The 23,416-nt window shown below is 39.5% G+C and overlaps 2 protein-coding genes across 2 annotated transcripts in view; both read right to left on the bottom strand.

The window, feature by feature from the left end:
• Positions 1-23,416, bottom strand: part of LOC310897445 (disrupted in schizophrenia 1 protein-like) — a 228,033-nt gene that overhangs the window by 130,141 nt on the left and 74,476 nt on the right.
• DISC1 (DISC1 scaffold protein) lies at positions 2,423-18,480 on the bottom strand (the record flags this gene model as incomplete). Its single annotated transcript, XM_083831111.1, has 5 exons — positions 2,423-7,822; positions 8,185-8,420; positions 12,314-12,443; positions 15,877-16,024; positions 18,429-18,480. The coding sequence occupies 5 exons, from the start codon at positions 18,478-18,480 to the stop codon at positions 7,783-7,785; spliced, it is 606 nt and encodes a 201-aa protein (XP_083687237.1). The 3' UTR covers positions 2,423-7,782.

Below are 23,416 nucleotides of genomic sequence, written 5' to 3'. Positions count from 1 at the left end.
TTTCAAGCAAGCATTCACACACTGCTGCACCGCCCGCCACTCTCCTGTCAGCTGCTGCCGCAGCGTGGTTATCACAGTTGTTGTTCCAGCTGCTACCTGAAACAGAAGCATCAGATCGAAAACAAAGGCACAATCGAATTCTCTCCGCAGCAGCAGTTCAAAACATCAGAACACTTTCCCCCGATTTTCTGTTGTGTTAAGAAATCTCCATTCTTCTAGTACATCTTTCTGTAGTGCGTGAGGGAACTGCACATGAACTAGAGCCTGCCCAGGGCAGCTGCAACTATTCTCCTAAGAATAACATCCTCTATACTTCACTGACCGAAAGGGTCTATCCCTGGACATTGTCGTGAACTGTTTCTCTTTATTACATACAAATTCAGTATCATACACTGACAGGGACAGCTGGTCATTTTTCCCCAAAGAGAAATAAATCTCTTTAAAATGCACGCGTACCCAGAGGAATCAGCACATATGGGGCCCGGACGTTATGGGCTGCTGCATCCCACTGGATGCTGCTAAGGCAAGCAGGAAAAACCAGATGCTCAGCAGGGAAAAACAGATTCCTCATTACACTGCACACATGGGTACTCAAGCGGATGGTACTCATCTTTCTCCTGTGACTTTTTCCTTCTATAAACCTGATTTGAAAGAATAAAAACCTGCCTCCAAGATTGCTCCAAAATATTTCAGGTTGCCAGCAGTGATCTGTTCTCATGGTTTGAAGACTTATTTTTCTCCTTTCCTTACTGTGTTTCCAACCCCTTCTGTTCTTCCCAAGGAAGGCCAGTGCCTGTGGTGCAGAAGCAGACTTTGTGGAAGCCCTTCTCTTCCCTACAACAGGGGTTCCCACCTGCCCCAGTGGATCTGAGTCATGATGAACCGCAGAGCCATGGAACAAAGGACTGGGCTCAGAAACAGCAGCAGGGCACGGACAACTCTGTAAAGTTGTTCTTGCCACAACTTCTAACTCTGGCAGCTCCTACCTGATTGCTTTTGTTTGCAACTTTGCAGGAAGCAAATTCATTTCATGTGCTGAAGCACAGACAGACATTGTCTGGCATGCCATTATTTGGTATAAGGTTTCTTTTAGAGTTGCTCCCACAAGTGAGAAAGAAGAAACAAAGCCACTTGCGCAACAGGTCTACCCTTCCATCCTAGGCAGAGAACGAGAATGAAATTAATCCTAGGTAGACAAAATGGAGAAGAAAGCTCTTATCTGTCTAAAAAAAGAAAGTTGAGCTTCCTAACTAGACAGATCACAAAACAAGAAACGGGCTGCTTCTCTCACCTGTGACTTGACTCTCACAAAAACTTGCAGCGAACTTCTTTGAGGAAGCTGAGGCATAAGTCCCCTCAAAACACAACTGTGGGACACAGCTGTGGGACACGGCTGAAAATGATACAATCACATTATCACAGCTCGGGCTGTGGTCTGACATTTGAGATAAAATTTGGAGTTTCCCTCAAAAAGCCCTTGCGGCAGAGGTAGCTGGCTGTGTGGTCAGTCATTCTCCCTGCAAACAGACTGCGGAATTTCCAGGGTCTTCCCCAGATGCCAAAAAGCATTTTTGCCTCTGCTCCTCCACTGCAAACTGCTGCAGTTTTTGTGAAGCTGTCTGTAGCTTAGCACAAAGAAGAAAACGAATTAATAGATCGTTAAACAAAAGAACTACATTTAAAAACACATGGCACCATGCTATCTTCATCATATCTAGCTATAGTAGCAGCAGTGGTGCCAGCACTGCTTTATTTTAAGAACCCCACAACTGTATTTTGGTTCATCTCACAATGTAGTCAGAGAAATTTCCTACCACAGAGTTTCAAAATTCTGTGTTAAGCTTTAGAAAAAAAATAAAATCAGAGCAGCTTGAAAGGGCCCTAAGTCAAGCCAGTAAGGCTAATACTCAGACTGACCTGTGCATCGTCCTCATGTCATGGGAAATGATTCATCACTGATCCAAATTAAGTCAACATGAGCAGGCCTGCGGGGAAAACTAAAGCTGTCAGAAGTCTTGAAGAATCCCATGCCCAAAGCTTATGACTGGGACACAAGTGAACAACAGGAAGAGCAGTTTCTGGGGCTGCACAGCACTTCTTTGCATGGTGTATTCCACATGCAAACAGTGGTTTGCAGACCCACAAAGTTGAATTAACTGAACAACTGAGGCGACTGAAGGCTCACTCTTCTTCACTCCTCTTACCTGACGATTAAGCCCTAGCTCTGGTGGCCACTACACAAGTTATCTGCTTTGTCTGTGCATCTCACAGCTCAAGACGCTCATTTCAGCATGCATGTTTGTAAGAGGGAAACAAAGGAAAACAACAGCTCTCTTTTCTCAGTCATACGTTTTAACATTATCCTTTCTCTGGACTTTCATTATTTTACAGCAATACCACATGTAGGTATGGGGGGGGGGGGGGGGGGGGGGGAGAGGAAGAATTTCAAGAAGATCAAAAGAAGAAAGGTTGCCATACAAAATAAGAGACAGGGCAGAGGAAGGAGACCAGAAGCTTTACCTTCACACAGCACAAGAGCAGAATTTCAGGACCAGATACATATGCCCACAAACACACGTGTTTATTACATCACTGGTGAAATACAGATGTACCTGGGAAGTCAAGGAACAGTTAGGCCATGACAATCTACACCAGAAGAGGTAAAGTCTGGTCAGAAGAGCAGAAAGCTTTTCTGTCGAGGAAGCACCACAGGACTGCTGACACCCTCCAAGAGCAGCACACAAAATCACCCACCAAGGGAAAAAAACAGAAGTAAATTAAGTTGCATCAGAAGGCAAAAGCACCAGCAACTTCCAGAGAACAGCTCCATATGTACCCAGTCTCTGGATCAGCTAAAGCCTCCCCAGCACCAAGTGAGGTCAGAAGAAGGCTCATAATTATGCAGTGTGCTAAGAGGTCTACTAACCATCTAGTCTTCATGGTCTGATTCGTAACATAGAATGGTAATCTCTCAAAATATTCAGGAAAAAATAATAAAAAAAAAAAAAGGTTGAGATTATTTTGCCTCTGTCTAACCAACATACCAACATCACTTTCTGTTTGTAATCGAGCATGACCAGGATTGTGAAATCAAGAAAAAGTACGGACAACAAAAAAGCTCAAAACATCCCCCCCCAAACCAAAATACTCCCATAAGTAAGGACTTACAGTATCAGGCATTTCAAGTACAAATCATTTCTCTGCTATTCTCCACACAGACCCATCAAATAGCCAGAAACATTAGCATTCTGTGCACTGTAGTAGAAACTTTTAGATGCTACAAACCCATTTCATCCCTTTGCTCTTTGTATTTGCATTACCCCTTTATTCCCAGAGGATATTTTTAATATGTATGCATTTGCTCAGAAATAGCCAAAGAAAATCTCAAATGATACATTTGAAAAGGACTTTCTCAGACAGAATGCACATTATCTAGCAAACAACAGGTTCCTTTTTGGAAAGATAGGGTGCAATTTGTTTTGCTTCTCCTAAGTGCAATTCTTTAAAGCTAAGACTTTTGTGGAAAGGCTGGTGAGAACACACATGGCTGTATCGTTCAAGACTCTACAGTAATTTCATAGAGCTTGCTAACCACTAATTTGACCAGGAATTTCAAGAAGACATATACTTTGAAGAACAACAAAACATGTACAAAGCCAAGTCTCCTAATGAGAGTAGCCCACTCTGAACGGTGCTTCTACTTTTCCTAACTTAACAAAGGAAACTACATGTAGGTCTTGTTTTCTCCACTTTTCCCAAGAAAATCAACTTCTCTAAAAATAACACCTTTTTTGGCTTTAGCAGGCTTTGGCCTCAACTGAAGTTGCTGAATGCTCTGAGTATATTCCAACTAATAAGGTTTTCAATCCCTTGAGCATTTGTATTTCACTTTGAATTAATCTTTGTCAGATGAGCTCCAGGCATCACTAAAGCAGAGTGAACTGGTTGCATAAAACTTCAAGTTCAGTTCCTTCAGCCACCAGCCCTGACAGTGCTATAATAACTAATACACAGAGTAGAAAATTTCCGTATCTGCTGAAGATCCCACACATACACTGTGGAACAAATTCTTACTAATTAAAAATTGCTCCATAGGAAGGGTGGAAGAAGAGGTGGAGTATTCAAATATTTTGAAAGATATTTAATTGAATTTCTTTCTTTCAAGCAACATTCGGTGCCCAGACAATAGTCCATATGGAACTGTGCAATTTATTTTAAGGATGACATGCTGTAGAGTCACATACATCTGGAGATATGGGTAAAACCAAAAGAAAAAAAAATGCTAAATGAAACTAAATATGAACATAACAAACAGAAGCATAACAGACTTCCCCACTTTTCATTGTGATGTGAAAAGAAAAAAAAAAAAAAGAGAAACTGAAGAGGCACTGAAAAGAGTACATCAAATAATTAAAATTGTCTTATTTTATAATTAGAAAGTACACAGTTTCGGAAATACATTTTAACTGTCCCCCTTTTCAGAAAAGTTTATGAAGAGGATTCATTTTGTAACCTTTGCAATCTCCAGGAGAAAGTACTTCACACTTAACACTTGGACCTATTTTTCTCTGATTTCAGTATGTCATCTTGAGTTAAAACACAAACGTGTCACGGCACACACAACACCAGCTGTTCCCGCTTCTTGAACACATTTCTAGCACACAACCCCATGCAAGGGAGCTGAGCTTTTATACTGCAATTTCCTTGTTTTAGAACAATGATCACACCCTTTAGTTTACGAAGGGTAATTAGGCCTGTCTTGAGCAAAATGACGATGTTGGATGGTCTCAACCCAGATAAGAATCCCTGTCAAAATGGAAGCTAGCATATCTGATTGCACATTAACTGGCTATGTTTTAACCTAGGCCTCCAGTAGCCCTCACCAAAGAGCCCAGGGTAAAGCATGTAACATTTCTCAAGTCTTCAAACTCAAAGCAAGTTATAGTTACTGACAAAGGCTTTTTGTTTTCAGAAAAAAAGTCCACACATAAAAAAGATAAACAAGACAAAACAAAGGATTATTAATCTTCCTGAAAATAATAATGCTTGACAAGAAAAAAAAAAAAGCTTGAAACAACACTCAACCTAATGTCACACTGACTTGCACTCCTCCTCCTGCACATTTCTATCTGGGTAATTATTCTTCATTTAAGATGTTCTCTCACATTCCCTGAAGTTTTCTTTAATAAGTTGCTGTTTAATAACATTAAGGTCAAGAAAAGCTAAATAATTTGTATTTTTATGGTGAGCTGCGAGCCACTCAATATGATTCATTACAGCACAGACTGTTTTAAGAGATGCTTCACATCAGCCCTGCGTTATTCCAGTGCTGAAAGCAATTCATGTACCCAACAAATAATTATGCAAAAGTACACTTTATATAGTACTTTTCTGACTAGCACAATGCAGTTGGAATAAATACACAACACTTTGCAACCCAATACCCAGGAGCTTGTCATTTACAGCCCATCAGTATTGAACGACTTTTGACATAAACACTGTTCTTTAGTAAATGTGCATAAATAATAGGTTCATTTCTCACAAAGATAGCCCAAACTTCAGAAGACTTTCATGATTTTCCTTTGCTATGACTCAAAAGCAAATGGACGTTTCCAGATTTTTTTTTCCACATTATATATCCCAGGACTTCAGAATTTAAAACTAATATGCTGAACTGACTTTGTCAAGTTTTTAACCTCTTACCTAACATACTGATTTAGGATAAGCCAATGCAAGTTGCAATAAGGGAAATTCTGGCTAGATACGGGACCAAAAAAAGAGCTCACAGCAAGGGTGGTCAAACACAGGATGCCTAGTGAGGCAGCAAAATCTCCATCCTTGGAGGTATTCTAAACCTAGACAGATGGGGCCCTGAGCAACCTGATCTAACTTTGAAATTGTGGTCTTGCTTTGAGCAGGAGTTGGACAAGACGACTTCCTAAATTATTCTATAACATTTTAATGGGATGTAGCAGACCAAGAAGCCACATCATATACAGAAAACTCCTACAAGATGTTTTTAATTCAGAGAGAGCCACCATCTCCTGCAAGGAAAAGAACCTGCTGAACAGACAGTGAGTGGTGCACCTTTCTTCTTTGAAAGGCCGCATCAGCCAGGTTGTGACATGTTCCTACCAGTTCACTTTTGCTTCTAATTTGGAAGAATAAAAATAAAAAAATACACTAGTGCTTCATCAATGGACAGTTGCCAACTCCCTCAACAAATACAACTCACCATATGTCTTTCCCATCTCAGCTCAGTGCTATAACCATCAACACTCTCTACTCTTCCTCTTGCCAATTTGCTTTGCTGCCATTTGCCAGATTTCTGCATTTTGCATTCATGGATACATTATGGCCCAGAGTAAGAAATGTCACAGAGCGACTCCCTTCCAGGGTACTGAAGTTCTCAGCAGGCAAGAGCTGGCTCTGAGGCTGTAGGTTCTGATCAAGTCAGGTTGTGAAGGACCTAAAGGCAGTGATTTCCACTTTCTGAACCAAGGGCCCTACGCTCCACGTGACTATGCAACAGGTAGGCATCTCCACCATTGCTGTCAGGTCACATCCAAAAAAGCCTTTGTGCTTGGCAAGAGCACACAACTACAGCCTGAAGTAGGAGATTTAAACTGTTCCTGAAGGCTGTCAAAAATGCCTGACTAAGCATGCTTACTCATACGTGCCAATCTAGCATTTATTCATCCCCATCTACAACAGGGGAACGAACTCCAGTTATGGCAAAGAGAGCAGAAGAAACTGATCATTAGCCCCCGTGACACAAAAGTTGATCAATACACAAAACTAAAACAGAAAAAGGACCATTCAAAGCATCATTCAAAAATGAAAAGAAAGAAAGGAAATTATTTATCTTTATTAAAGTTCTGAACTCACTTCCAGTAATGAATGCCTGCTTTCCCTGAAGTCATTGTGTTATTCACGGCACTGGTGAGCAAAGAGCTCAGAGAAAGTTGTTCCTGAACCAGTACTAATTAAAGACATCTTTAAAGAATTTTTCAAAGAGTTAAGTGCAACTCAAATGTTGCATCAGCAGTGTGAGAGAAAAAAAAAAAAAACAAAAACTGAATATTCTTTTGTAAGCAAATCCGAAACCAAGAGAAAACTCAAATCAAAGCATGGGTTTTCAGACAGACTGCTTGAGACCTTTTCTTCCTCAATCTCAGGAACACAAGTATAAGCAACTATTAAAACAAACTAAACAAGTCAAGAAACTATTTCCCATAACCTAATTTAAAATTTTAAACAAACCTTAAAAGGTTTTGGGATATGTCCTCTACAAGACATTCTGCTGACTTAAAAAAAAAAATCTGTATAAATTAGCACGCATGAGCAGCAATTTCTCATGAATGTTAATATAACTAAACTAAATCCAATAAACATGAAGAGAGGAAAAAATTGCAAGCAACATAGCTATTGCTTATCTGGAAGGAATTAAAGTTAGAATAAACAGGAATTTTGCTTTGTCCTGGTGACACAGAAGAAGTAACACTTTCAAAGTTCCATCACCAACATCCCACTGACTGTCAGTAAAGTTTAGGCCCTGAAGCACTTCTACTGCTTTTGTAAATAAAGATGAGGTTATTTCAAAAAGGTTACCAAGAGTAGCAGCTTTTCCATTTAAAAGAACCATGTGCTGTGCATTTAACTGTAGGTGTCCCAGAAGTCTTCAAGCTCCTTTCCCTGCTACCTCAATTCCACCGTCTGAGCCTAACACTTATCGCAGCAGTCTTTATTACGATTGGAAGTTCACTGAAGCAAGAAACATCTCTAAGGTTTATCTGGGTAGCGCCTAGTACATGTTTTCAGACTGCAAGAAACACACTGCAATTACTGCATTACCAAACCAGGGAAAAAAATTCCAACAGTTAATGGAAATAGCTTAAATTGATGATAGGTATTAACAATTGATGGATTCAAATACTTTCTGTAGGTCTCTCTACCATAAAAAAATACGAAGCACAAGATTTTCAAATCACTGCAATGTCTTCCTTCCTATGGAAGTTTACGAGTATTAGAACTTCAATATCTGTTCTTAGAAATTTTCAAGTGTCTGAACCCAGCTAATTAGCTGGCACAACTACCAAGAAAACAACTGGCAGCCAACTCAACACCACACTGGGAAGGTACAAGACCCTTTACATCACTGAAAACATATTGATATTTAAATACCTCTTTATCGTCCCCGGAAGATCCAAACTGAATGGAATTTGATAGGAGGATGCTAACGTGTCATCCACAGCCTTGCTTATTTCCTGTAGTTCTCTCAAAGAAACACAGCCAAGTAAAGCAGTCAGTTCACAGTCCTGTGACTGAATAAGCCTATCTTGCTCCTCAATTTCTCTTCTTAGCTGTTGATCTTTTGCTTCCAATACAGCCAGTCTTGCTCGGAGGTCTTCAATTTCTTTCTGCATGGAACAGAAACCTCAGTTTACTATGAACAACATTAAGGACATTGGTGGGTCCCTAGAAGAATATCTTAGAAGCATCATGAATTAAAGTTGTCCAATTTAGCACAATGCTAGATGAGAAGACAGCCTTTTGTTGACATGCAAAAATTCTTACATCTGTTGTGTTTAGAAACTAGCATTTCTACAGTCTGAAACTCCCCACCTGCATTTCAACACCATATGTTAAGTTCCTCTGCCAAAATCAACTGCAACAGGCACCTTTTGCCTTTAAAATACACCAGTATTTCGTAAGTTAAAAACTTTGTTGTTTTTTTTTTTTTTTTTTTTTTTAAAAAAAGAGCTCAGTTCAGCCATAACCACAGAATCTTGTGTCAGACTGACAGCTAAGGTGAACAACCACCTACAAATCCTGCTGCAGGGTATCCCTGCAATGGTTCCTCCAGGCTTCCCATTCAACATCTGGCACAGGACCCAAGTGGTGAACCACTATCTAGTCCTTTTTATTATTATTTACTTTTAATTGGAAACACAAAATCCCTCCTCCCAACTTAAATGACCAAAGCTTCACCTCAGTTCCACTAATCCTGCCAGAAGTTCAACCACCACATTTTATGATAGTGATGTTTCCTGCAAAAGCACATTCTAATTTCTCTTTGGAAACCCAACAGATGGCTTGCACCCAAGGAATGAGCACTTCATGAATGAATTTGGGTTGCTGAGTTAATAAAATTATTTAATATATCGTTTTTGGCTCATTTGTCCCAGAATTTGAAAAGGGAATTAAAAAAAAAATAAAATAAAAATCAAACTACTCGTGATCTAAGTTGCTGAATGTCATACTGGAGAATTTGGTTCTATTCCTACATTTCATACAGTCTTTGTAAAACTTTGCAATCCATTTAGCCTATTATCTGCACACACAGTCACAGATTGAGCGTTCACCGTTTTCCACACAACCTAAAAGAGGGGTCTCTGAAGTACTATCTATAGACTCTCAACAGAAATCAAAGCTCATAATTTCACATGACCGTATTCAGTCCAGTTAAAAAAAAAAAAAAAGGAGAAAAAAATAAAAGGGAAAAAAGGACCTCTTTCAGGTAAGTAACTAGGCATTACAAAACTGACATTAAAAATTACCGCGTAGCTTTTAATGATAATTCACTACTTGATTCTCTATCTGTAAAATAGCAATTGGAAACTCTCTTCAACCAAAGACAGTGGCACAGAAAAAACTAAGTGGTTTTGAATCACTCAGATGTCATGTTGATTAATAGTGTAAAAAGAGCCAATTGACCAATTAATAAATCTGCATCCAAAAGAGGGTTTGAGCAGTGTACAGTAAAAAGATTTTGGGGCTGAATATCAACTAATGAAGATAAAATGCTATTTTGAATATCTCAACAAGTACTCCTTCAGCAACGTATGAGAGATCCAGAAAAAAACAGCATGCTTTTATAATTAAAGACTCAAGACTTTCATAAAACATACATACCATGCGCAGGTAACTGATTTTTGACTTTTTCTTTTTTTGTCTTTTTGAGTGCTTCACTTTGAAACCTTAACATTCTTCAAACGTTTTCAATGTAATTTAAGTGAAGTTTAGTTCAGTAATGCTCACCTTATAAACAAACATACTTTCTGCTTTGTTGCACTATAAAAAGCTCCCTGACTCTCCATGAGTATTACTTGAAACAAGAAACAGTCCCTTGTACATGAAAAGGTTGAAACGGCACAAAAAAAAAAAAGTTACATTAGTGCCGTGCAGTACATACATCAATTATTTTCCACCTTTTTTTTATTATCTACATTTCGCTACTAGAAAAAAAAAGAGTGGCCCATGTTTCAACCCACAGGCATTTGTCAAGGACAGAAAGGTCAGCAGGCCAAATACATCAGTGTTGTTTCTTTGAGTCTCAAATCAGGCTTTTAGTGTGCACAAAGGACAATTCTGTCTCTGTATTACTAGATTGGGAATACTGCCAAAATCTTAATAAGCCCTACTTAATACAAAGACCTTCATATTCTTTGAAAATGTCGTAATTGCAATCACTGCAATAAGCAACCTACAGGGGAACAGAAAAGGAGATGAACAGAATTTGGTTTTACAAACACACTTTTAGTACTGAAATATTTTTACAACTTAGATAGCGGAAGCATACAATCTGCATTCACAAAGAAAAAGCTATTCTGCTTGGGAACAGTTCACATTTACTCTTGAGAGAATGGAAATTTTAGCCAGTAAACTGGAATTTTCTCTCTTTCGTTTCCAGAAATGCCAAGGAACCTTTAAAGTGCTCTTAGGGCAGCCTCCAGAAATGGATAAAAAGGACAAAGCCTCAGCATGGAGCAACAGATGATATTTAGCTCACTAAACATAAGCTAGAGTTTTACTTTTTGCATTTGAGTTTAAAACTGGGATTTCTAACATGACTGCTAACCGCTACTAATTGTGAACATCAAACTTCACTTACGGGCTTGTGTTGTCCACAAAGTAGAGACTGCAATAGAAACATTACTAGGCAAATTTGAATACCATCACAAGCTGTCTCAAAGCCCTGGATATAAATGCAGAACCAGCAGGACAGAGGGTAGAAAGAAAGGGAAAATAGGGCTAAGAAAAAAATAATAATAATAATTTCAGATATGTGAGACTTTAGGACAGATTAAAACCTTAATAGATGCTGGAAGCCACCAATCATTACAGGTCAGCCTCTTCCAGAACTTACAAATTGCAAACATTTTGATCAAAAATAGTGTGCCTGTAAAGGCTGTGGCTAATTTGTCCCCAGTGTCACTATACAGAAATAAAAATTCACCTGCAGTAAGCATAAAAGCATTACTTGGCATAAAGTCTTAAGTACAGCAGTCTTCATTTGAACAGTTTGACGCAGTTGACTGGGTATCGAGATTACCGAAACTAGTTTTCTGGACACTGATAACATTAAACTAGACTATATCTGCTCCTACGTGTCGATGAAACAAATCCAAACAATGCAAAGGTGATGACTAGGATGGAAAAGTAAGTTTCCTGAGTATGACTTTGCAATGGCCATCTAAGATGTTTTTCACCATTTCTTTCTTCTTATATATATGTATTTGTGTGTATACACACACATTATTAAACTATTAGATCACTAAAGGAAAAAAAGTATTAAAAATAATGAGATTTCAAGAAAAGAGCACAGAAATAAAGCTGTCACACTGCTGAGTGTTATCACTAAGATTTAAAAGGAGATGGAGCAAAGACTTGTACTAGACAGTAAATTGAGGTTTTTGAAAGGACAGAGAAAAACAGAGCTAAACTATGCTTAAAATGCTTGCAGACTTAAAATTGGACGGAAGCCATCTTAAAACATTCCATTTGCCAACACTACCACGTTGTGGCATCACGTGTCAGTGTAAAGTTATGCTGGCAAATGCCAACTGCTCCATGATGGCTGCTACATCTTAATGAAAGGTATCGATCATCTTCCAGGAACAAAAGCTGGTAAATCACATATTGATAATCAAATCTAACCAGAAATGGGTCAAAGATTGCTCCTGTCAAAATTCTTTGTTTTCAAATAAGAACTTCAGAAGATCAATGAAAATTAAAAATGGCAAATTAGAACATAAAGAGCACACTTAAAAAAAGATAATGAGGAAAGTTAAAGCATACACACAAGCCACTGAGCCTTCCAGCTCTGCTTTTCTTTAATGAGATTAACACAGCTCCTGCGGCTGCCATCTCCAATCATCACTTAGATTATCAACTGGACTACAGCCAAGGCTCTAATCGCTGCACAGAACAAAGTCACTATTACAATAAGTTTATTTAATTCTGTGCGACAGCTTACAAGCTTTTTCCCACACAGCACTGGTTCTTACAGACAACTTGGCAGTTTTGTTACCTGTAGCCATTTCTTTTCTTGAAAGAGCTGCTTTCGTTTTGTGGCTGAAACCTGTATCCTCTCCTTGTAAGTGGATCTCAAAAGTTTATGTTCGTTTTCATGCCAAAGCTGGATTTCTTCGTTTCTAACCCTTTGCAGGAGGCAAAGACAAAAGCTAAGAATTAGTGTTCTCACTGGGTATTGACTGCTTCCAGATTAAAGAGGTAAGAATGCTGCATGTTACCTTCAGATTCATAACACTCCGCCACCAGAATGATTACATCTTAAACATATACACAGTTAGTGAGCAAGACATTTCCCTTGGCATATCTTCCTTTATTACATCAAACATTTACACTGTTTTTACAACACGCAGAAGAAGGAAAAAGGAAAACTTGTATAGCTTCAGGCTTCCCCCAGCTACTTCATTTTTCAGAAATTTATCATTCACCGCCTTGAAATAGACAAAACTAAGGCATGTAATTTCTATCAATACAGAGAGAAATCTCTTTCAGACAGAAGTTTAGAAACTTGCCAAAGCCATTTTTTTGCAGCTTCTGTCAGCTTTTGGAACCCACGCTAGAGATCATCTGGAGCGTTTGCTCCACAATGCCAAATCTTATTTCTCCCCAGCACAGCAAGCTCTTTCAAAATCGCAGTCAGTGGGATTCCTCACAGTGGTCGGTACAACCCTCAGCTGTAAATCTTTGCATGATTGGACCCCAAGATAATCAGCGCGTTACATTAAGTGTCAAGTTTATAATCAGCCTCTCAAAATGCACCTGCAAACAACGCAAACCTATTTTGTCATGTATGTTTCTGCATAAAGGCATGCACACTTGTAAGGCCAATTGCACTTCCATGTCCCTCTCCAGAGACAAGTACGTACATTTCCACATAAAGGGTACAGATGTATTTTAGTAGCTTGTTTAAAATAAATAAATAAAACTTTGTCTCAAATGAAGGACATTTTTGAAGCATGATTTCCCACTGTAATCTTACAAAACAAACACATTAATGCCACACAAAAAACATGCATCACAGGCGGTGTAAGCGTGATTAATCACACAATTACAATCTCCATGCACAGCTGTTTAACAATGTAGAACATAAGATTCATGTCTCTTCTGCAGGATCATCAGAATACACGCTTTACTCCCTCTCTGAGTGCTTTACTCCCTCTCTGTGGGCCAAAATGTACTAAAAAAAGGCAAAAAAAATAGTTTTAAAATAAATGGCATTATTACTTAAACAAAATTCATGTAACGATTGTGTATCTTCATTTCTGCAACAACACAGTAAATCAAGCACCCATGTGTGAGGTGCTAGGACATCTGTGTATCTGTGCCTTCCATTATAGATTACTGGGGCTTCAACCAACCACATTTTCCCAGATTCTCCAAAGCAATTTTAAAGATTAAAGAGATAAGAATGCTACATGTTACCTTCAGATTCATAACACTCCACCACCAGAATGATTACATCTTAAGCAAATACACAGTTAGAGTTTTTTCTTTTTTTTTAAAAAAAAAAAAAAGCTGCATTTTTCTGCAAACTGCATGCAACAGAAATTTCTAAGCAGCTGATCAAAATCTAGGAAATATTCTACAACAAATAAACATTATTCTGAGAACCCCTTGGAAATCCCATATACGTCTGCCTGCTTGGTATTGAGGAAACAGAAACAAAATCTCCCTGATCTCACTGAACCTGTGTTACCACACGAACATGGTACTGTTCCTAACCTAAACATAACCAGACTGGGCTCCTACCATATGCCCACAATATCCCATGCCAATGCTGAGTGCATTTACCTAAAAATTCATCTCATAATTTAATCATGTAAAACAAAATCAGGGCGTGAACGTCAGTCTCATATATTAAACAAATAACTTGCCATACACACTTAATTTAAAAAGTTCTTCATTTGCAAGAAGATGAGACTGGCTTGATTACAGTAAAACTGCAATGTTCTGGTCTTCTGAGGCTAGTCTGACTCATCTGTTTCATTTTTGAGTTGAAAAAGGACACTTTGGACATCATTGTTTTGTTCTGATTCAAAATGAAAGTCTACGAATTTTCATTGAAGAAGTGGTCCAGCTGTACTATATAAAAATACTGTTGAACAAAAAAAATTAAACTAATACAACCCCCTACTGAAGACAAAGAGTATGCTCACTCCCATTAACAAAGGAGCCAGACTGCAGACAAGTGGTGTGAAAGGCTATATGGATCAAGCAAGAAAAATAAAAGGTGCACAACAACAACAGTCAAACTCAAGCTCAAAGAAAAGAGCGTGTGCAAGACAGAAAAGTGAGGAGTAAGAGGATATTCATCTGACCCTGAAGAATGGCACTGCTCTCACACCTGTGCAAAGAGAAGAGTTACAGATAAAATCATCAGGAGAGCAGGAAAACTTTCATAAACGTATACATTATTTGTAATATATATTTATATATAAATATAATACATATATTTTATATAAAAATAACCAGACTACATATTTCAAGGAAGCTTTAGTGAATCAATTCCTGTGACACTGAAAACATCACCAGCTCTAAAGCCAAAAACATTACAAACTAATGCATAGAGAGAGCATATTTTAATAATAAAATGCACTAATCTTTAAGGAATGGTAAAACAGCTTCTTAGAGCCTCAGAAGGCAGGAGAAAATAGGGAATGAAGTTAGTTTTAAACATGTCTCATTACTAAATTTTGTAAGTATAGGCTAAAAATACGCGTAAAATCCAACAGATAATTTCTCAATAAACCCTATTACTTGTACTGATTTTATCTAATTTTCGTGTATATCAAAAAATACACCACAATTTATTTTCTGGCACACTGCGACCTTCATATATACAAGCTGCCAGAATACAAAAGGGTTTTCTTCTTTCATTTGTGCTACAGTATTTGAGAATAGCTTCCAACACCTATGAATAATCCTCTTACTTTTAACAACAGTAACCAGTAGCATAGCTGAAGAAAGACCCAGGAATAGAGGCAACTTTTTCTTCCTAAACTAACTGTCTCCCTTGGGTCATCCAAGGCATCTCACATTCCACCAGTCTTTGAAGTTGTTCTCCCTTCAAGAGAAGACTGAGAAGTTATTTTTGTGACTTTGTACAGTGTAGAGCACATTACTGCCACCTAAAAAGTGATGCATAAAAGGAAGCTCCTAAAGATCTATGCATCTCAAAGAAGAATCTGTTTTTACTTTATATTTAAATGTCCTTGCATTGAGTGAAAAGGAGCGTCAGAATTAACTCCATGGGGAACCTTTGCTCAAGCTGCCTTGCTGTCATACACCTAAGCTGCTGGGTCAGGATTCAATCCCATTCTTACTCAACATCAATCAGGAAAGTTCAATTTGCTTCACCATTTCATCATAATCAATCTTTTTAAGGGCAATTCTGAAAGAACTGTGGGAAAAAAGGGGGAGGGCAAGTTTTCATAAATGTGCTCCATATTGATATGCTAGAAGGTCCTTAAAAACCTGTATTAAAATTCTTCACAAACTGTATTCCATACTTTAAGAAAAACATAAATGTCATTTCGCATAGTAATGAGGCATCAAACTTACCGATCTGCAGCCCAGCGCAACGTTGCTTGAACTTGGGTAACAAACCTATCCAAAAAATTGCTAATTGAAGGATGTCTTGAAGGGAGCTGGAATTTTAAAGATTTTTTTTCTTTCTCCAGTTCTTCTAGTTTCCGTCTAAATTTATCAGCTAGACATTAAATTACAAAAAAAAAAAAAAAAAAGTTATTGAACAGAGAAAAAAAGGTTCTGTTTTAACTGAAGAAGAATAAAGGTTGGTCAACAAGGACTAAAATCCACATCACAAACGGTCCTTTACCTTTTGATAAAATACTTCAGTCTGTTTTGCTCTGGGACAAATTGCTGAGACTACAACGGACAATATCAGATAACCAGGATGCTCAGCAACTTTATTCTATGACAAGGATAAAATTGCAGGCTTTCCAGCACTTTCACAGAGTTTTAATCTAGTAAGGCTCAAAGTTATCAACCATGCTCTTTTCCCAGAGTAACAGCTCTGAACTGAATTTTCTGAAAACTTCCACTTTTCACTGCTCCAGTTTTAAAACAATCTTAAATAGAGTGCTCTGACTCTCCTGTAGCTCTACAGACTTAGAGCAAACACTTCTCTATTTAATTTAGTCTTTACTTTGTCTTCTTCCTCTGTGTAGAAACCAAAGAAACATGGTTCCAAATACAGATAGTTATTTCTGGTATGTTTATCCTCTATTCCTATGGCGCACACATACTAGGCAAAAAAAATCACACACAGAACAGATAATAAGCCTGGCTGGTCCAAGCCAGAACACCTTTGATGATACATTAGTCAAATCAGAGAGTTTTGAGTTACTCCACAAATGGAAAACCTTTACAATCCAGTACTTTCCTTGTGACCTTGCTGTCTGCAATCTTGTGTGATTAGCATTCCTTCCCTTCGAGCATTTTCAGTACATGTTACTATCAGAATAACATCCATCTGTGCATGCATTTTACCACTTATTTTCTTTCTTTATCCTCAAAGGGGTTTTGAGAAGAGAGGTGGTTTACATTTGCTGTTTTAGTGAAATGATCCATTTTTACAATAATCTATCATTAGTATTGATCTCCCTTCTGCTTCTGTGGTGATGAGGTGGAAATAAAGACACAGACTGTGCTAATGAGGCTAGATCTCCCTAGGCCTGCAGACTGTTCCAAGTAGTTAAACTCATGCTATTATTATTATTAGGGTAAAAATGCTGCCAGAAGGCTCTAGATGAAATTGCAAGCACAAAAGTTACTGCAGGGTCCAGGCCTTGCCCCCACAACCTTTCTGTACATGTGTGTATACTTGTCCTGCAGAGGAGAAAACCCTCTTCAGCACTGGAGGTAAACCAGGTCTGCAATGTACTTCTCAGGGGCCACAACTGAACAGATTCCTCCCATCCCTATCTCCACAGGGAAACCACACAACATAAACCACCAAAATATAGCAGGCTTAAGGACTGTGAAAAGATGAATGAGATTTTTTAATCTTTTTTTAAAGTACTTTAGAGAGCAAATAAAATAGCTGTATTGTCCATCTTCCTTGCAATATTTCATATAAAGTTGATCAGGAACTAGAATTTGAAGCTTGACTCTTTCCAAGGATCAAAACCATGTGCATCAAAAATGAAGTTCACCCACACAGAAACTTTGCAAGAAGTCCTACCCAAGCACACTCCCCTACCGTGCACAAGTTTGTAAAGGGAAAAAGCCACCAAAGGAAGATAGACAATGAGTTAAGTCTTCGTCCTCAGAAAAAGTCGGTCAAGTCTTTGGCAACACGGGGCCATTCCCGGGACTTTACAGGGTAGAGATGGCAGCCTGGGATGGAACAACTCGGCTAAGGCCAGACTCACTGGGAAAATCTGAGACCAGCTACGGTCATCCACAACCGCTCTAAGAAAACAGTTACGTATCTGGCAATAACGATACTTCAAGACATTTCATATCAGTATGGATATCGATATAGCCATAGATCTGACATGCTCCAAGTTGTTAATTTTTTCCCCCGTTTAACAGCAGTGTGTTAGACTGTGCAAACCCCTCCCAGTACTCTCAGCCATAGGTGCAAAGGGCAGCAAAGGCCACAATCAATCATTAAATCTCTTGCAGTTTTTAAATGTATGGTAGATGAGCACACTCAAAAATGATGATGAACCACCGTGGTTCCTACTGCACCTATTGCTCCCTTGAGACTGGAGCTCTCCTGTGAGCACCTCACCGCAGCGGTGGGCAGGCACAGCCAGTCCAAACATGGGCTCAGGGCCCACTAAGGGCAGACACACAGCAGTCCTCCTTTCCTCTGTCTGCCATTTCCTCTGACAGTTAATTCTGATGCTGAACAGCAACAAAGCTCAGGGCAGCAACTCGAGGGCTAGCTGAAGCTTCAGTGAGGACAGACCAGAGCTGCCAGCAGAACCGCAGTGCTGCAGTAACTCGCACGCAGACTGTAAAACACAAACACCGCTGGGGCTATCAGCAGAGCCATCTCACGTGCTCAGGATCCTATTAATACTGCAGTGGACAGAAACAGCAGTTCTACCAAGGTCCTCATCTGTTTTCCTTCGCTGTACCCCGAATTGAGAAGAAGAGACAGCCAGGCAGGAAGGCATCAGCGGTACCCATGCTTGATGGGATCAAAGTTTGGCACTTTGGCAAAGCGTTCCAAGCCCCATCACTACAGCATGGAGTACATCAGCTTTCTCCCTTTCTGCTCACCCACCCTTGCTGTTTGCTTTTTCAAATAGGATTTATGGGAGGAGAAAAGTGAACATAAAACATGTTCTCTATAGAAAGCTATAGTTATAGAAAAAGATCTAAACAAGGCCTAAAGGGTGGCAAGGAGGCGTACACGTGTTCTGACATAGCAATGCTGGTTTAGATAGCTCGTTAGGCACTACCCCAACCATATTATGCAAACCAGAAATTAGAACAACTAACTGGAAATAGTCCTGAGCCTTGTGGAAATGCCTTGAGTTAGCTTTCTTTCCCTAGGGCACACCATCACAGCAGATGAGGCAGCCAAGCAACTGACAGCAGACAACAGTAGGCAATGGTTATTATTAGCAGGAGAGAAAAGTTTTGGACAAGCATGTATTAGCAGCCTCTTACAGGTTTTTTTGTTTTATTTTGTTTTAAAAAAAGAGCAGTAAGGAAACACCCAAGTTATTGACAAATCAAACCAGGATCTCTCTCACAGAGCAGCATTATACAGATTTATTGGTTTCAGGTCAGAAGCAATATATATCTGGAGCTGTTCTGTGTGTGTAATATTGAAATAAAGGCCAGGTGATCTTGGATGATAAGGAGCAGGCAGGACCATTCCTTCTTGGGACACCTCTGAAACTCCCATTCATCAGCAACTCGACAGGATGAGGACACAGATGAGAATCCCAAGCCCACGTTTTGACCAGAAAAATGCATCAGCATTTGCATCTCATGTGGAATTTCAAACACTAACATCAAAAATATCACTGTTACAACCAGAAAAAGTAAGAACTGAATTTGGTCAGTGGTCACTGACCATCAAAACAAGCAGAAACACCTACTTTTACTCAAATCATTCACTGTTAGGCTTCCTTCGTTCCCTGAACAGGGTTTATGGCAACCCTCTACAGCTATTCAAAGAGTCTGGGCACATGGCAGAACACACTTTCCCTTCCCAGCAGGTATGGCAGCAGCATTTACTGTTGTAAAGCTTCCCAGGCATTCATCCATAACAGGGCATTGCCAAATGGCAGGCTTCAAGGAAGACATAAAGACTCAAGTGCAGAAATAAACTACAAAAAAATGGCCTGGGGAGAAGAAACAACTAACTTGCATTTGGGATGGCAGGGCAGGAAAAGACAGGATCATTCTGAGAGATGCATGTGACAGGACTCAGAGGTACTACTACTGTGACTGAAAGATGGGGAATTAACAACACAGGTTTATATTCGCACTGTGCTCTCCAAAACCCAGCTGCTGAAGGAGGAGGCAGATTGGTGTTCTCCTCTGTATCCAGGGCAAGCAGCTGGAAAATCTGCACTGAAAAGGAAGCAAATGGATAAAACTCATCCTATGATACTTCAATTTGTTCTTTGACATGATTATGCTAACACAATGTTTTTGTGTCCAGTCGTTTCATCCTTCCCAGCCCTAGAAACTGGCTATTTTTGGAAGGAAAACAGATGAGGGACCCCACATGACACTTCATTCTCTCATTAATTCTTGGCTGCATCCTGCTTTATATATTCCAGTCTACACAGAATTCAATTAGCTTCTACTACGAGACATTTCTAAATCATTTGTTCCACTGGTATTTTATAAGTATTGTTGCTGGACATATCTGCTTGTCACCTTTCAGATTAAAAGATTGGTTATCCTATCATCATTAGGGATTACGTCTCAAGAAACTCCACCACCACTGAACTGAATACTGCAGCACTCAGCTTCTGGTCTCCTCTCCTAGAAAGGAGCCCCCTTGGTTTGACCTGGCTGATGTCTTCAGTGCATGGAGAAACCAAGGCACCTCATTGCCAGCTGCTGAGCAGGGAGCCATGCAAATAAGGTTTATCTCAGTCCAGCTTTCCGTGCTGTAACTCAGAATAGAACTAGATGAAGCAGAAGTAATGGAAATGATCAGAATTCTAGCAAAGATGACACATGAAAGAGTTCAAAGAGATGGATTTTATAATCTAGCAAAGATAAAGACTGAGGGGAGCAACTTTCAGTATGCCAGCAAGCTGCAGAGAAAGAGTTAATAAAATGCTTTTCACCCCTACTCAGAACTTGAGTCCTCAGTAACAAACCTGAGTTGCAACAAAGGAGAACAGGAAAAACAGAGACAGTAAAGCACTAAAACTAGCTGCTTGGGAGAGCCAGGAAATCTCTATCAGTGTTAGTTTTCAGGTCAAACATCTCTCAGGAGTAGCTCTGGCATAGTTTTTAAAGCTGAGGTCAGCAAAATCAAATGCATGCTCCTGAGACCCCTTTCCACCATACTCTCTAGAATTTTCTAGCCAGGAAGCAGACACAGAAAACCATTGTTATTCATAAACCATTAGGCTCAAGAACACCACTTTCTTTTACCCTCATTTTAGATTTTTTAAGTATGTTATTTAAACGCAGAAAAGACCTTCACAGAACTCCAGAGCTCACTGATGAACTGAGACATTTAAAGAAACCACATGAACTCAAACATACATATCACAAACTTAATACTTTGTTCCTCTATTCCCATACTTGACACTAAGTCATCTAACACAGTTTACGTGTAAAAAGCAATTCCCTCATTTGAGGAAGTAGCATGATAGACATTTGTTCTAAAATGAAGGAACTTTAAGGTATTCAATACAGACTGCTTTACAGGCAAGCAAATGGAATAAAGCATAATTCCCTTTACCAGCCTTCTATTTCACTGTATTCTGTTACTAGCTTGCTGACTTGGAGCAGTCCTATGGATACGTTAGACAAAGTCCCTACTTCTGTGTAAAAGTCAACCTTTAAATTGCCTCCATCCCCACTGTTACTGCCTGGTGCTCTCCAAACATCCCACTCTACTTGAAGCCAGCCCAGGGTGCAGGCCTGGAAGAGGCTGACTAACTGCTGTTCTCAGCCGAACAGACAGCAGCCCGAGAAATGCACGGTCTCCAAGGATCATGCTTTGCAATAGCTTTGAGCAAAGGAAGCGATTTCCATAATTTTTAATTGACCATATGAGAACATCTGGCTACCTACCTACTTTTTACATATTCTAATGTGGTTTTGTATTATTATTATTCCCATGAAGCGCAGTTTCACTTTATCAGAACTATTTATCATCATTTAAAAAACATTTAAGAAGATCATCACAGTAAGGGTAGAACTTCATTTACTACTTATGCATATATTTACAGTTATTTATGTCTGCTCTTTGCTGATAGGTGGTAAGATGATCAATCGTGTTATTCTACGAGCTGCTGGAGGACATTAAGAAAGCATCTCTTCAGCTAGTTCAACTAGAGAAGACCATTTGATCCTGCCCCACAGTTATGCAAACAACCACCTTCTTTCCCTCACTTCCCTCAAAAATCTGAGGGACTTAAAACAGGATTTGTGCAGAGTTTACATGTGAAAAACACAGTACAGTCCTGAAGTCTTTTTCATAGCTGCTAGATATACTTCCAGAGGCAGGCAGCCTTCCCAGCATTCACTTTCTTAAAAATTTGAAAGCTTCCTAGATGACTTAAGAATTTTTGTTTACTCAGCATCAGAAATATTTTATAACCTATTTTGTACAAGCAGAAGAACTCCCAAGATGCGCCCAGCATCCTGTGCCCAGCTGCACACAGGAGCAGACTAAGAAGCAAGGCACAAAGCGTCCCCTTACCTCGGTACTGCTTCCTCAGCCCACAGTGCTCGTCACATGAAAGCCTTCCTGAGCAAGACACTACTCCTCGACCACCGCTTTGAGGGAGGGGAAACTCATGAGTGGATCAACATTTATCCACTAGAAACTTCTCCTTTCTGTGGTCATGTATGCTTTGGGTCTCCAAAATACCCTATGACAGACAATTTCAAAATGTAGTTATGAATTCTATAAACACACACCCCAGCTGATAATTTTAAAAAGTCTGATGATCTTATTAGGTGTTTTTTTTTTCCCTTTACTGTGAATGTAAGATAACGTTCCATCTCTGCTTTCCCCATACATCAATAATTGAGGCATTTTTATTTTCAGATTGCACCATTCATTTTTCTGGACAGACACATTAGCTAAAGCAATCCTACAAAGGCTAGGAAGTGAGGAGTCTAATTGGGATCTTGAATGTGACTAAAATGCAGCTAGATAAACAGACTATTAAGCAAGGTGTCTGTAGCCCAATTACAAGTATTGGTCCCCTGCAAAATTACTTGCAGGAGAACATGCAGACCAATTAATGTCCAGATATAATGTGCAAAGACATATCCTGTGATCAGAAATGAAGGCATTACAAGCAACTGGAGTCTGCATATGCTCTTCCTTTCAGGATAAATTAACCATTTAAAAGTGTTAAGCAGATGCATGGTAGAAAATACTAGATTCCTTCCAAGTCCTAGCTCACTTGATATGTGTAAAAGGGAGCTTTAGACTACATGCAGAGAGTTGTTGAACTGCTGCCCCTCACCATGTGCTGTCTGGTCACTGGTGGAGAGCACGACCCTTTCTACCTTTCATTCACCCCTACATAAGGAAACCAGCAAGACAGCCCTAGTGCAGAGGCAAACCCCACACCCAAGCCAGGCAGGCTCCAAACAGGCCCGGGGCTGGGGACAGCCACTGGAAGAGCCTGCTGGGATGACAGGAGCAGCGGCTGCACCCCAGAGCTCTGCCTACGCCACTAACAGGGGCCAAGCAAAACAGTTTGGCACTGAGGACTCAACACCCTCAGTTTGGGGGCCTTAATTCAGGCTGGGCTCATTGTAGTCCCATGGACTGAAGGCCAGTCAGTAGCTGGACTCCCTGGAGCACACATCTTTATTTCGCCTGAAAGAAAAGCATTGATGCGTTCTGCGACTGCTCTACAATGCAAAGCAAAGCACAGGATCTATGGGACAACTG

This window comes from Anser anser, assembly GCF_964211835.1.
Source record: "Anser anser genome assembly, chromosome: 3".
In the NCBI taxonomy this organism is placed as follows: domain Eukaryota; kingdom Metazoa; phylum Chordata; class Aves; order Anseriformes; family Anatidae; genus Anser; species Anser anser.
Note: the sequence above shows the minus strand (reverse complement) of the source record. Positions and strands in the feature narration are given on the sequence as shown.